The 14,636-nt window shown below is 36.6% G+C and overlaps 1 protein-coding gene across 1 annotated transcript in view; it reads right to left on the reverse strand.

The window, feature by feature from the left end:
* CDKL5 (cyclin dependent kinase like 5) overlaps positions 1-13,725 on the reverse strand; it is a 77,200-nt gene extending 63,475 nt beyond the window's left edge. The window contains exons 1-2 of the mRNA XM_053971529.1: positions 13,538-13,725; positions 12,968-13,002 (exon numbers count right to left, since the gene is read on the reverse strand). Of these exons, the coding sequence (XP_053827504.1) occupies positions 12,968-13,002; positions 13,538-13,601 (99 nt within the window). The 5' untranslated portion in view covers positions 13,602-13,725. The remainder of the gene's footprint in view (positions 1-12,967; positions 13,003-13,537) is intronic.
* Between the last annotated feature and the right edge of the window lie 911 nt (positions 13,726-14,636).

Genomic DNA, 14,636 nt, shown 5'->3' on the forward strand with positions numbered 1-14,636 from the left:
TCATATTTTTGTTAAAGCCTTGTATATGCCTGCTATATATTTTGATAAAAGAACAGATTTATTGCCATTCATATTTTATACTGAGACACAAGTGTTCAGTTCTCCTTACACCCATAAAAATGAAAAGTAGTGCTAGCTAGTGCATACAAAAACTTTTACAGAAGCTACAGAAGGAACGGGCTAGTAGCATTTTCTAAAACTGACCAGAAGAGACCTCTATGCTGTAACTCATTAACTCATTACTCTATGCTGTAACTCATAAACAAATATGTGTGTGTGCATGCACACTTGTGCACAGCTCTGTACATGGGCACATTGGAAGGATGCTGGCAAAGGAACAGAAGCTCATCTATAGCAATATAAATTAAACATCATCCATTTCACTGAAAACCCTACTAAATAGAAACCAAGACATACTACAGACAGGCTGATCATCCTTGATTTGCTTCTCTGATCCTGCCATCATTTAGACATCAACCCTGCATTCTCTTTTATGTTATCTGAGGAATATGGATGAAGGGGGCACTACACCACAGAATTTGAGGACAAATGCCACTCCCTCATTTTCTATTTTTTTTTAAACCTGCTAGAGCCCACAGGATGGATATTGTTTGGCCTATGTTTAGCCTTTCTAAAAGACACTGGGGAAGCTCCTACTGATTCTCTTTTGCTCCCCAAATAGTTCCTTAGCACTGCAATGACATTTATAGCAGTGGAAGCAGGAAGGACTTACAAAATTAGAACAGGTTCAGAGCCCAGGGGGCAAGTCCATCAGATACTAGATACTGTTTTTTACATGTTTCTTAACACTATTCTTCACTGGCTGATGCTTTGAGGGAGAAAAAATGGTAGGCACCACTTGGATGAGTTTTTCACACAAACAGTCACAGAAAACTTGATCCTGTAGAAGCAGCAGCTAGTCAGCTCTGCTCTGCAGATGGCATTGCCTGCAACACATTTCTGTGCATAAACATGGCATTATTCTATCTCTGTTGGAAATGTTAATTGATTTCAAGAAGATAGCTTGCCTCCTGGTCAAGACACATACTGTCAAAAGAAGAGGTAGGTGTAACCAGTCAAGTTTTTTAGGTCCTACAGAATTTCATCTTTCCACATCTCAGTGCATTATCACACTTAAAAATATCACCTACCTCTGTCATACCTCAAACCTACATTTTTTTCAAAGCCCATCTATAACCTAAAGGGAAATCGATAATGATGATAATCCTGTTCACCCAAAGTTAAGTCTAAGAAAGCTGTTTCGCAAATAATTTTCAGCACACTGGAATCTGTGGTAATCTTCTGTTCTTAGAACTGTATGAAAAATATGCTTCATAATATGCATTTGGGAAGGAGTTCTCAGTTTTGTAAGGATTCTTTCTGGACTGAAAGATAGGAGAGCTGTTTAATAAGGGAGCACACTTCTATACCAAAAACTGAAAACAGAACAACCACCCTTTCAGAGAACACAGGCATCTTGCATCTGCTGCTGGAGTGTGTAACAGATGAGGGTATGAATAGGATATTGGGGGAAGCACTGAGAGAGGGCATGTATGAGCATAAGAAACTGCACAAGGTTCCAAGAAAAAACAGTGTTGATAATCAAGAATATTGTTCATGGGATGGTGGTTCCAAAGTAAAATTGAGTAAAACATTACGCCAAGCCCAGAAGGTTGCAGCACAGCTGATTCACAAGCAGACCATGTGTCCCCCAACAGGAGGATGGCCACAAACTTGCAGCTTATAATATATGAGCCCATCTTCTGTTAGCCCATCAAGGGAACAGATTATGAACATACTTTTCAAACACAAACTCCAAACAAGGAAAAGCAGAAAACAGACCCATGGAAGTTGAAGAAAGCAAGATTGAAGCTAAGGACTATCCCATAACAACAGGCAACATCTAAACATTATATATACACAAAATAAAATTTGTGTATATATTCTTACAGATATAAGAACTAATTTGTCATCACCCCCCAGAGGAACTTCAGAGATGAAAGCTCCTTACCCTTGCCGTCCATCCTGCATTCTGGAGATACTGCCTAAATCAGACATCTCTCACAAGCACACACACACATCCCTTTAAACTTCTAAGTGTATGGGTACAAGTGAATGAAACCATGAAGAAATGGGCATCCATGAGTACAATCATTTCACTTCAAGACCTGCAAATATTCACCCTCCCTTTATGCAAGACTGATACTGAACTTCATTATACTAATCTTTCTACACCCAGTACTACACAGAAATTAGTTTTCACATGGAGGAAGAAACAGAAGATGCCTTATCAAAGGTTTTAAGGTACAAGCAACTATAAAATTGGAGAGCAATGTTGGTATCTGTTTCCAAAAAAGAGTTACCTGTTCTGTTCAGAAACAAATCCTCACTTTGCTACACATCTGAAAAAGTGAAAATAAAATTGCATAAAGTGTATAATTTCTCATAATGGGCAAAGTAAAACCATTATGTTCTATGGTGTTAGAGCTTAAAAGGAACTTGCATAAAGATTGATCTAATTTAGCAATTTAAACAAAAATGCATCAGGAATAGTAAAAATGCAAACACTTTAAAAATCCAGATGATGTTTTAGTTTTTATCCTTAATAAGAAGAGCATAAATAGATATACTTTAGAAAATGAGAAGCTAGCATGCAATTGGACTATTCTTGAAAAAAAGCAAGAAGCAGACTCATCAAGCTTTATTGTCCAGGTGCAGGTGCAACTACACACAGCAAAAATAAGTATGTATTTTGAAGAGTTTCAGAATTGTAATATGTGTATAAGGCATAGATCTCATAAAAAATTACTCCAGTTCTGTGCAAACATTGAACAACTGCTATTGGTTGAAAAAAGAGCACAAAGCAGTCTGAGCAAAAGTGGCCTCTATTCAAAAGCTCAGCCTGCCTTCCCACTGTATCCAAAACTTCTTAATCACCACACTTTGGGGTCAGGTTTGTCTAGTCCCTTACTTAGTCCCTCACTTAGCTGTGATCAAACCACACATTATAAGTACAATTATTAGGTCCTTTGCATAAGAATTTACAAATTTGTACAAATTTTAACAGCTGTAATCGTATAAAAGGAAACTACTTTCTTTTTCCCCCATTTATTGTTATCCAGGCTTTGAATGAGAAGTAAATACCACTATACTTCAAAACAAGTTATATATTCCAAGAATTTTTATTCAAAAAGAATAGAAAGGGGCTTTTCTATATTTTAGGAGGGTATTCAATGAGTTAGGAATTACGCAGAAGTGAGTAATCATGGAAATATAAATTGCTTTAACCAGGACATTCAGAGGGACAATTTACTATTTAAAAACACGCTGTAATCTTTACTGATTAAAAAAACGCAGTGCCAAGAAGAGCCTATACGTTTTCAGAAAAAAATGAAATTATAGAAAGTTTCCACTGTTATTGTGAATGCTTTACCTACACTGTCAACTGCTCATTTTGCAGGACTCCTGAGTTTTTAAAAAAAGAACTTTAAATTCACAAAAAAAGAAAATTAAGAAAATAAGGTAATGCAAATGGCATATTCAAGACACTTTAGTGTATTTAAATTTTAGATCAACTTGGTTGATACAAATAATTTTGAAAGCCAGACAGATGATCCAGACCCATTTTTACCATGGTACATTTAATAATCTACATGAATTATCTTCTGAAACAGTGAGTTATGCTCTTAGCGGCATTTGTTGAAATACACAGAGTGTCCAGAAATCAATTATTAACCTAGTGCTCTTAGAGCTGCTCATGTGTCCTAGAACAGTTTAAAAACCCCACAAGAATCCCTCACAGGAAAACAATTAACCTAAAATTTAAAAATACCATTTTGTTTGCATCAATTATGCTACACAGTAATTTGTAATTTAATGACAAGACCAGATTGTAATCCAATATTCAACCAAGTTCATACTACTACAGATGTAGTCCTCTAATTAGCCATATGCTGTTCCCTCTCCCATATAATAATTTGCATTAACTATAAATTCCCTTGCTTGCACCACTACTTTCCTAATGATCCATACCCTATATCAGGTCTCTAAAACTCATCTATTTCGATTTCTTCTGCTGATGCTTCTAAGAAATACCATAGTCATGTTCCTAAACTTTAATTATCAGCATAAAATTTTCAATTTTTTGCAAGAAAAAATTATTTGTACAGATAGCCTTGCTTTGAGTGCTCATCACATCCACACTTAAAAATAAGATTTCAAGTACAAGGACCTTAAAATGAGATACAGCTCTACAAGCTGTTTGCAATTAAGAGCCATTAAGGGCAGCTACAGAACACACTGCTGCTGGTCTGAATATGATTCCTCTATTATTACAAGTGTAATGATATATAATCCCTTTGCAGATGGATTTTGCAGCAACTACTAGGGGCTTGTTTATTTACTGGCAATCTTCCAAGCCAAGTTCTTATTTGTGGCACAAGCAGTAACCTCTCACTTAGCAACACCTGTAGCCACAGCAAGAATTCATATAAAGGATTATGTAAAATACTATCAAAAATACATACAGTTTGTTTACGAAACATAAGAAAAAGAGCAAAAGACGTCTGGTTTATACACAGCCATTACTGTGACCAACTGGAAGAAACTGTCTAATTAAAAGAAATACTGATCTGAGATACTGTGACTGCAACAAATTGCTTGTCTTTGACTTAATTTAAACTGAAAACCATCAGTAATACATTTTACATATCTTTCCAAAGCAAAATGAATCACTCTTGTTATTTTTAATTCAGGCTTCTATGCTTCTTTCACCTACCTCCATTACTAAAGTACAAGGGTGATTCCCTGATTGTCTCCCTCACCCTTCTTGTTTTGAAGATTTCTGCATCACAGCTGTCCCTGCACCCCAGCTTTGTACTGCACGAAATGTTATCATGGACAAGCCAACTTAAGTCATCCTAATTTGTGGTACTGAGAGCAAAGACCCTCACACTGTACTGCTTTAAACTGAACATATCTGAAAAGAAAAAAAAATTTAGTATCCCCTTCCAGAGCAAGTTAATTTCTCCACTCTGAAAGCTGTCTCTTATATTTGCCCTGCACCTTCCATTTCTAAATATTAGCCATTGGGAGCAAAGGAGGGACAGAATGAGAATTTTTAGTACTGAATACCATCCATATCTGAGCAGGGTTCATAACATGACAAGCACAAAGGAGAGGTAAGGGAATGGAGTATCCTACAAGGGAACTTTCAAACAAACACCAGTTTGAACTGTCAGAAAAGACTCAAAGGGAAACAACACAGCAAAACTGCAGACATCAAAGCAGCATCATTCCATTGATATGGCTACAAAGTGACTGATGTTATTAACAAAAAACATTTAACTTTCAAAAAATCATCAAATATCCTTAGTTGGAAAGGACCCACAAGGATCCTCAAGTCCAACTCCTGGCCATGCACAGGGCACACCAGGAATCACACCATGTTCCTGAGAGCATTGTCCAAATACCTGTGGAACTCTGTTAGGCTCAGTGCTGTGACCACCTCCCTGGGGAGCCTGTTCCAGTGCCCAGCCACCCTCTGGGTGAAGAACCTTTTCCTGATATCCAACCTAAACCTCCCTTGCCATTCCCCCTGGTAATTTAATGCATTTAAAAATGCATTCATGCCCACTTTGTTGAAATCTGGCCAGGCCCTTTTAAATAAATAATTGTATGTGACTGATAAAGATAGCAAAGGTTTATATAAGATCAAATTAAATAAAACCTTGAAACAGAGTATATCTTAGCAATGTATAGCAGAAGTAACAGACAGAAAACAATAAAAGAAATGAAAAGAAGATCTGGGACTACCTTACTTCATCCCCTCATCCTACATAGCCTTACAAATGTGAACCCAAATATTTACTTCAGTTAATCCCAGGACTCAGACTTTGAGGAAATTAGGACAACACCAAAGATCCATTTTTTTCCCAGTAATGTGGATAAGGCATTTTAGAATATGATAGTTTCTTCAAAATTACTGCCTTAATGGGTTTTATTAAGAAACGTATTATGAAAAAACTCTTTAAAATAACTGAAGAATGAGAGTGACTCAGGAATAAGATTTTGAGGAAATAAATAAAAGGCAGTAGTATTGTGATATGGAGAATATTACAGCCTACCTTGGGAGTGAGAGGGGAGACTAAATTAGTAGCGGTCTGCTCAAACTGTGGGAACTCAGCAAGTTCAGTTTCTATGCTCCATCCTGCACAAGTATCTATCTTTGCAGCACTAACAGTACATATATGAGTCTTCCACTTCCTTGAATGTAAATCAGCACTTTATTGACATCAATCACATTTAAAACCACATTGATACAATGCTATCTGATTGTTTGTTTCCCCCTGCCACAGGGGACTGAGAGGACTATGGAAGAGGTTCAGGTAAAGACAAATGTCACAATGCATCAATGAAAAATGAAAGCTATATAAACTGCCAATACCAGATTCACATCCACCCTGCATAGGAAGCAGTTACAGATGGTCACTGTATGTCTCTTACATGTATAGAAAGCAATGCCTCAAGTGAATCAGCACTAATCAAGCTTGCCTCTCACTGCTGCACTCAAGGGAATGCCATGGAAGTAGAGCTTGGAATCCACCAAAAAAATACTCTATATCTGACATTTCAGACCAGAATTCTGTAAGGAATTCAAAAGGTAATTCACTGCCTCATAGAGAAGTTGAAGCAAGTGGTTATTAAAGAGTTATTATGACTTCAGCACTACCACTTGCCTAATAGATCTATTTTCCTCACATAATACTTAGGACAGATCTCAACTTTGACTACTGCAAACATTTACTGCTGGCAAACTCTATTTATCCAGAAGGTCCAAAAAGTCTCATATTTATTGTATGTGTTTCACACAAGTTTTGGCACAAAAAAACCACCAGTGATATGATGCTTTATCCCAAGGAATAACAGCAATAATGGAATAATCTTCTATAGGTAAGTTGCCATTACTGAAAGAAAACCGTATGCAGAGATTTTAGCCTGGCAACAATTAAAACCAAAAATCTTGCCACAAAGCCAAACCAAATTTGATCAATTGAGAAAATTAGCATATTGCTTTTAATTACACACAAAAAAAAAAATCAGCAAAAAATTTGAGGATGATGGGAAAAAAACACAGGCAGCAATCTGGTTTCATTTTGAGAACTCAGATTTTTCATTTACTCATCATTTAATTTTTCAATCAACCAAACAGGAACTACTGTCAAATCAATCACATCCACAGTAAAACAAAAATAAGCTGCACCCATTTCAGTACAAAAGATTATACCATGAAAGTTAAAGATAAACTGCAATGACTGTGTTCTTCAGTCCAAGTACTTGACTTAACACATGCTGGGGAGCTAAGGAAGCTTGAGAGCCAAATCTAAAGAAAGTACATGAAAAAATACAACACACTGAAAAAACCTGCAGCTTTTATAAACAAGTACACTTCCCTTTTAATTTTGACACTAAAGGGGAACGCAACAAGTTAAAAATGGTTGGCAGATTTAAAGAGCAAAGGTGTTAATCACATCAGCAGACACAAGAGTTGGAAAAGGGATTCTAACATCCACCAGGGAAATTCAGACTCTGCTTTTATGATAATATTAGAGAAAACCCAAATTTTCTGTGAGTATGAAATTCTCATTTGCTTTATGAAAGCAGCATGAGCAGGTTCCTGGTGCCTGTGCATAAAATTTCTGAGAAAAGACCAGGAGGATCTAGGAATTAGTGCACAGTTCTAGAAATATGCAATATCTGAACTACCTGTCACCCTAGATGATGGCACTGCTCTTTAGGGGTACAAAAAATGTAGTGGAATAGCTTGTGTGACCAGAGCTCTGCCACAACAGACACAGCTCATCTTCTGTTAAATATCCTACAAAGGCAAGGACATCCTTGCAGAGAAGGGGGCTTGAATGCATGTACATTTCTTTCAAATAGCTAAGACAAAAGTTTTTTAAAGGGCTGGAAGACAGAACAATACAGGTTACATTAGGGGGAACACCTGCTTCAAAGCACCTTATGAAGAAAGCAAAATAGATAAAGTCTTTTAAGGGAAGCCTTACAATAAAGTCCAGTTTTCACAGAGGACTTAAAGCACTCCAACATTTGCTGCAAGGGTAATACAGCATGATGGAGACAATCAGATTTTTGGAAAACAGAGAAGGCAATTGCTTGGCATTGATCAATGAACCAACAGGAATGTGAAGGCTGATGATAACCTCAGAGGCACCCTGACAGAAGACCACTGTACAAGGAGGCATTAGTGATGCACGTCAGAGTTCACCTGAGGTGGCCCAGGCTGCAGGACAAACTCAGCCAGGTCATTGTACCAGAGGAGCCTGCAAGCAGCTCCCACTCAGCATCTGAAGATACATAACCTGCGTGGCCCTGCCTTTATCCACTGATGTAGCAAGAAGTTCTCCTGCAAACATCTTTCCATTTAACAATAGAAATGATCAGGGGTTTTCTTTTAAAAGAATCCTGCAATAGCTTGAATAATGAAAATAGAGAAAAAACCCTTCTTACAGACTGGTCTTCACAGTATACTGCATTCTGATCAGAGGCCATTTTAATGCTGCACAACTGAAGATTCCCAGCACCTGTTCCATCTTTACTTTGTTATAGTGATGTTAATACTCACTGAAGAAGAAACACTTTAAATTACAATTTACAGAGCCTGCGCGCCTTTCTTATGGGTATTACAGCAGACCAGCATCTCCACTGTGACAGTGGAATTTAAGATTCTGAAATAATTAAGAGAGAGTGACAATAGAAATACAACCTTAGACTTACAAAGGAACAGATTTCACCTTGCTCTACAATCTGCTTGGAGACAGCCCTGAAGAGCAAAGGAGTCTGAGAGCTGGTTGTTCTACAAGAATTACCTCCTCTAAGCACAGTGATGGCCATGGGAAAATTTTCACAACTTGGCCAGCATTGGTAAAAGGGGAATTACTGACTCTGCTCAAACACAAGCAAATAGTGTGAAGTGTGAAGAAGTGGGTTACCTGTAGAAACAAACAAACAAAAAAAAATATTGGTTTCAAAGGGACAACTGAGAAAACCATGACCCATGCTGCTCCGTAGGGGCTCTAGTAATAGAAGACATGAAAGAGGCTGAGATACTCAAAAGAAATGTAATGATTCTGCTATATGTGCATATTCACTTTATTTTCTAATGAGTAAAATGTACCTTTCTTTAAGGAGTCAGCAAATATTTCTTTCATGTATTCTGAGGCAAACTAACAACAGAACACAATGCAAGAGTATTACAGAAGGCGCAAACAAGACAAAATTAAATATCAGGCTAAGAAGACATTGCCTGGAAGTATTAAACCTATTCCAGAGGTTATTCTTCATTCTTCTTCAATGCATTGAAGTGCCAAATAATTCTAACTAACATTTCTTTTTGTTTCTTTTTAATATAGGAATTGAGTGGTGTTTATCTCAAAGAAAAAGGTCTAAAAATGCCTCATACTATTAAGAACCACCAAAACATTCCTAAAATGAAAGACCAAAACAAAATCTTATTAGGTAGGAGATGTTGGACTTTTAAGAACAACTAGCACCAAACTTCCAAATCATTAAACTGTATTTCCCTCAGGCTCAAGGCCTTTGGTAACACACAGCATACTGAAGGAGAAGTCAAGGAGATTTCATCCATTTCAACTATGCTTTCAGAGAAACTGCATCACCACACACCTTCCTACATACCTGACTAACCTAAAAAACCACCATCAATTTATACATACAAATATATGTATATAGGCATAGAATCATAGAATGTCTGGACTTGGAAGGGACTCACAAGAATCACCAAAGTCCAACTCCTGGGCCTGCACATGGCACCCCAAGAATCAGAGCACTTGCCTGAGAGCCTTGTTGAAATACCTCTCATGGTTTGACTGCCTGCTCGTATGAACTCATCTTCCTCTGCAGCCTGGCTGTGTGGTGAGCTCTACCTCATCCTAAGAAACGACCCTTGCTCCAGAGTCATCATCTTCTCCACCTAGACAGAGTCTCCACTTACCTCAGGCATCTATGGATGTATTCACCTCATTTTTACAAACTCTACTTGCAGCTGCAATTGTCAGTGTTCCTCCTATAAACACAGTTTATTATCTCACAGTGTAACATTTCCTTTTCACACTGGCTTTTGGCTTAATTTTTTTTTCTTTAGGCTTCTTTCTCAATGTGCCCATCTTTGGAGACCTATGGCTTTACCACAGCATCTTCCAATCATGTAATTGCCCAACAACTCTGCATGAAGCAGGAAGACCACTTTGTAAAGTAAAAGGGATACTGGTTTTATTCAAAGGGCAAACATTTGACAAGTCTTAAACATTAGAAAAGATTATTTTCCTCAGCCATGATCTCTGACACTACTGAACAGATTAAGTGGCTTTTCTTTTCAGAAAACAGCCAAAATTCAAATAAGCCAAGACAGCCTTTTTAAACAGTTTGTAACTATCAAATGTATTTCCAGTACTTTTAACACAAGGCATTTCAGTGTATTTCCTTAGGAAATAACCTCTGACTAAATGAAAAAATAGGAAAAAGCTTTTCAGAACATAATCTCTGCTTTTTTTCAACATTATTTGCATTAGCTTAGCATCAGAAAAAAAACCCCTCAGATAAACAAATAATCTTTATGCACAAACCAAAATTAGCAATGAATGATTTGGGATAAAAACAGGCTGCATAATAATGTAAACACAGTCATTCTAGAGGAGCTAGTTTAGCTTTTCTGGTAATGTTCCTTCAGCAAAGGAAAAATATATATAATAATGACAAGGTATTTGTTCCTTATGCCATTCTCTCCTACTTAAATCTATATAGATATGCCAGTGAAATGCACTGAGGTAAAAAGCTACATATTTACTGAAGCACTAGTGGATTATAGGTTGGAAAATTGTTGCAATTAGGGGCTGGCTCCTCATTTCACACAAAATTTACCCTCTCAATTATACAGTGGAGATATATTGACGTAAAATAGCTGGGAATTTGATTCTGGCATATTACCACTATTAATAAACATTAATATAAATACTTCTACATTCAAATGTATGCCTAACAGCAGCCAAACAGTAAAAAAAAAACAAAAAAAACCAAAAAAAACCAAAAAAACCAAACAAACAAAAATCAAACAAACAAACAAAAAAAAAACAAACAAACACCACCACCACCACCAAAAAATCCAACAAAAACCCCCAAAACCCACCAAAATCCCAAAAAATGCAACAAAAACCCCAAACCATATGTCCTTGCATTGCATGTCCAGGTAAGTCTGTTAACACTGTATGAAAGTGTATATAATCTCTGTATTCCTACACAAGTAGGAAAGGTCAACATTTAACTTTCAGACAGTTACTCTTTTTTTGGTAAAATCAACAGCTCCTAAACTCATCTGCTCTCAGAGGCTTGGTGCAGCTTGTTTTAAGCAAGAATCATAAATCAGATGAAAACGGCAACATGCCTCACCTTTTCTTTAGATCTCCAAAAACTGGAAACCCTAGGTTTCAGTAAACCCACCTGCCAGAAGCTTAAAGAAATACCACTTTGGTTTAAACCTCTAGCACAGCTGCTTCCATTAAGATGAAGTTGCAGAAAAAATGGTGTGACTACCAAAAAATTTAGATGCTCACAAGGGAGGCAGCAGTCTTACACAGGCTGTTGGAACACTTTCCTCTGCTAAAGGAAAGCTTTTCCTTTCTAGTCATCTGGTGTGCTGCAAGGTGTTCTCATAGGAACCTGGGCAACAGATTAGCCTGCCAATATACCATACTTTCAGAGTACTGAACTCTTCTGCATGAGCGTGAATAGACATGCACAGCTTAAATTTCACTCACCAATGCAGGGAATCTGAGAAACTTACTGAGTCTGGGTGAGGTTACTTTCCACAAAGAATAGAGATGCCTAGTACAAACTGTATCATCACTACCCAGGTGTTCTCAAACTACTCGCCCTGAATTTTCATACCATGAAAATCTAAAAAGATCCAATTTACCTAAGTTACTCTACTGACTGTTATACATCCCCAGGCCCAACAAGGCTTCAGCTGGAGAGGATCTTAAGCTCAATTTTTTTTTTCCTTTTTTAAGTCAGTACAACAGTGTAAGACACACCAGATAGAACCATACGCTGTGTGCAAAAGCCCTTCTGTGTACACACTAAAAGCCACCACAGGAACATAAACCCTCAGCACAGTCCTAATTTTTTCTAGAAAAAAGGTATGAACTACATAAAAAGACTTTTATATATTCTTGGATCACTGCAATTCTGTGATTCTCAAATGTCTTGCTTCAGAGAAGTTATTTTGTTAAATGACTACACTGCAGCTCCAAAGACAGCAAAGTAGTTTGTGTCAACTCCGTGTTGATGAGCAGCAAGTTCAGATACATCCAACTTACACACTAGTTAAAATAGTGTAGATAGGTTGCCAGACTTAATTTTTGTATAAAACAATGTTTTTTCATTCCTTGTTAACTTCTTCCTTTTCCAAATTAAAATCAACAACCAAAAAAGTCACTGCTTTCTTACTGCCATTTGATCATCCTACAGCTGTTGAAATCCCTCATGGACTCCCCTTTCTCTCCCCTGCCCCTTCCAAGACAGCCAAGTGCTTCTACAGCAGTATTTGGCAAATAGTTTGGCATTCTAATTAAGACTGCTTGAGCATAAACTGTGTTCCAAAATAATTTTTTGGTCTATATTATTAAAAACTCTCTAAGTTGAAATTAATAAAATATTAGTAATATTTTAGAGAAATATTAAACACCAAAAAATGAGATTTGGTACTACACATAGCCATTTCCTCTGAAACTTGTAATTAAGATTGCTATTAAGTAACTGACTGCAAGGAAAAGTCCAACCCAGATGCCATGACTCACACATGTTAGTTCTCATCAAAAGTCACTGCTTCAAATACCAACATTTCCCTCTGACTTAAAAGTAATTCACCTACCTTGTGTCTGCATTTAAGTACAACGCCATAGGCTCCTGAAACAGAGAAGATGAGCGATAAGCCATCTCAAAGAAAAAAATGAAAAGTGGCAAGATAAAACAGTGTTCAGTAACCTCCTGACTATAGAAGTAACATTTTCCCAGTATTATTATCCAGAACTTCCATACACAGGTACGAAATCTCTGTACACTGAAAAAATTTCATGAAAATTGCTCTAAAGTAAATGGATTTTAAAACACTGAAATTATTTTTTAAAAAATATGCATGCAGGTAAGTTCAATGCCTTGCATCTCCCTAGTACCACGAATGAGAAATCAATACATTAAACTTTTAAAAGGAAAAAAATAAACAAAACCACAAAAAAACCCCAAGCCCCCACAAAACTGTTCTATTTCTCTTCCCTTCCTTTCAGCTTCCAAACTCCTCCATCCATCTGACAAGGAAATTAGCAGAAGCTATAGATAATAAACACATACAAGAAAAATTTTGCAGTTGGTAACCTACTATCATCAGGAGGACTGAGTCAAATCTACAAAATTCTAATTAATCTTTTATTAAGGTACTACTTACCTTCACCTACAACCCCAAGGATCTCAAATTTATTCATCACATTACCAATGTTAGGAATCTTCATCAAGACAAATTCCTCTTACGGTGAGAGCCACAAAACATGGCACAAATGGGACTGTCTGAAGACTTTGCAAAAGGCAGTTGTGAAAAGGCTCTTGGGAAAAAAATTTCCAGCTTGATCAATCAGACTTCTCACACCCTCTTTTAATTTCTAGGCAATCAATAGTTTCCTGGGGAAAGAACAGAAAATAATGTAATTAGTACTGTGATTTATTTCAGTAAGAGAAAGCAATGGTATCACACCAATACAGACTAAGAATTTTAACAGACAATTAATTTACTTCTACATTTTATGATCAGGAGAGCTTAGCAGCAGGTATAATGGACAGAACCCATCAACACCATACATCTGACACAACAGCTGGCCTTGTAATCCCATACACAGGATATCTATTACAATAACAACTAACTGGCATAAAATAATTTTCTGTGTAACAGAGGCAAACAAATATGTCATCAGGAACTACCTCAGTGAGCAAAAATAAGCTTATAATTATTTATGGTCTGCTTGGTGTATGCTGATAGCTAGGTATAAAAACAAATTTTGTTTTGTTAATTTCTTATTTGTCTGCTGTAATGATAAAAAGTATATGGCAGAAAGAACACTCTACAGGAGAAAATAGCTTTCTACTACAATTTTCTGTGATTATTAAGAAAAAAATTAAAGGAAAATAATTTGCTAGACTAACTAGAAATGAGATTTTTAAATTATTTCCATTAGCTTATTTAAGAAATGTGATAAACAGAAAAAAAAAATGTCTTCAAAATATCTTTTCCGTGCTCCCCAAATGCTGAAGTAATTTTTCAAATTAAGCAACTATACATATGGTAAAGAACGAAGTTTTTTTGGCAGTTTTAGGCTTACCACTTCTCTGCTATTCTATTAGAAATTTGATTTTACTAATTCAGACTGCATTTGCTCCCTTAGTATTAAAGGCATATATCCCACATTCAAAAATGGGGAAAGAAAAACCCTAAATTGGTTTCACCATGAACTGGAAATATAAATTTTTACAGTTCAGTGACTCAAGGACAGAAC

The sequence above is a fragment of the Vidua macroura genome, chromosome 2 (genome assembly GCF_024509145.1).
Source record: "Vidua macroura isolate BioBank_ID:100142 chromosome 2, ASM2450914v1, whole genome shotgun sequence".
Taxonomy (NCBI): domain Eukaryota; kingdom Metazoa; phylum Chordata; class Aves; order Passeriformes; family Viduidae; genus Vidua; species Vidua macroura.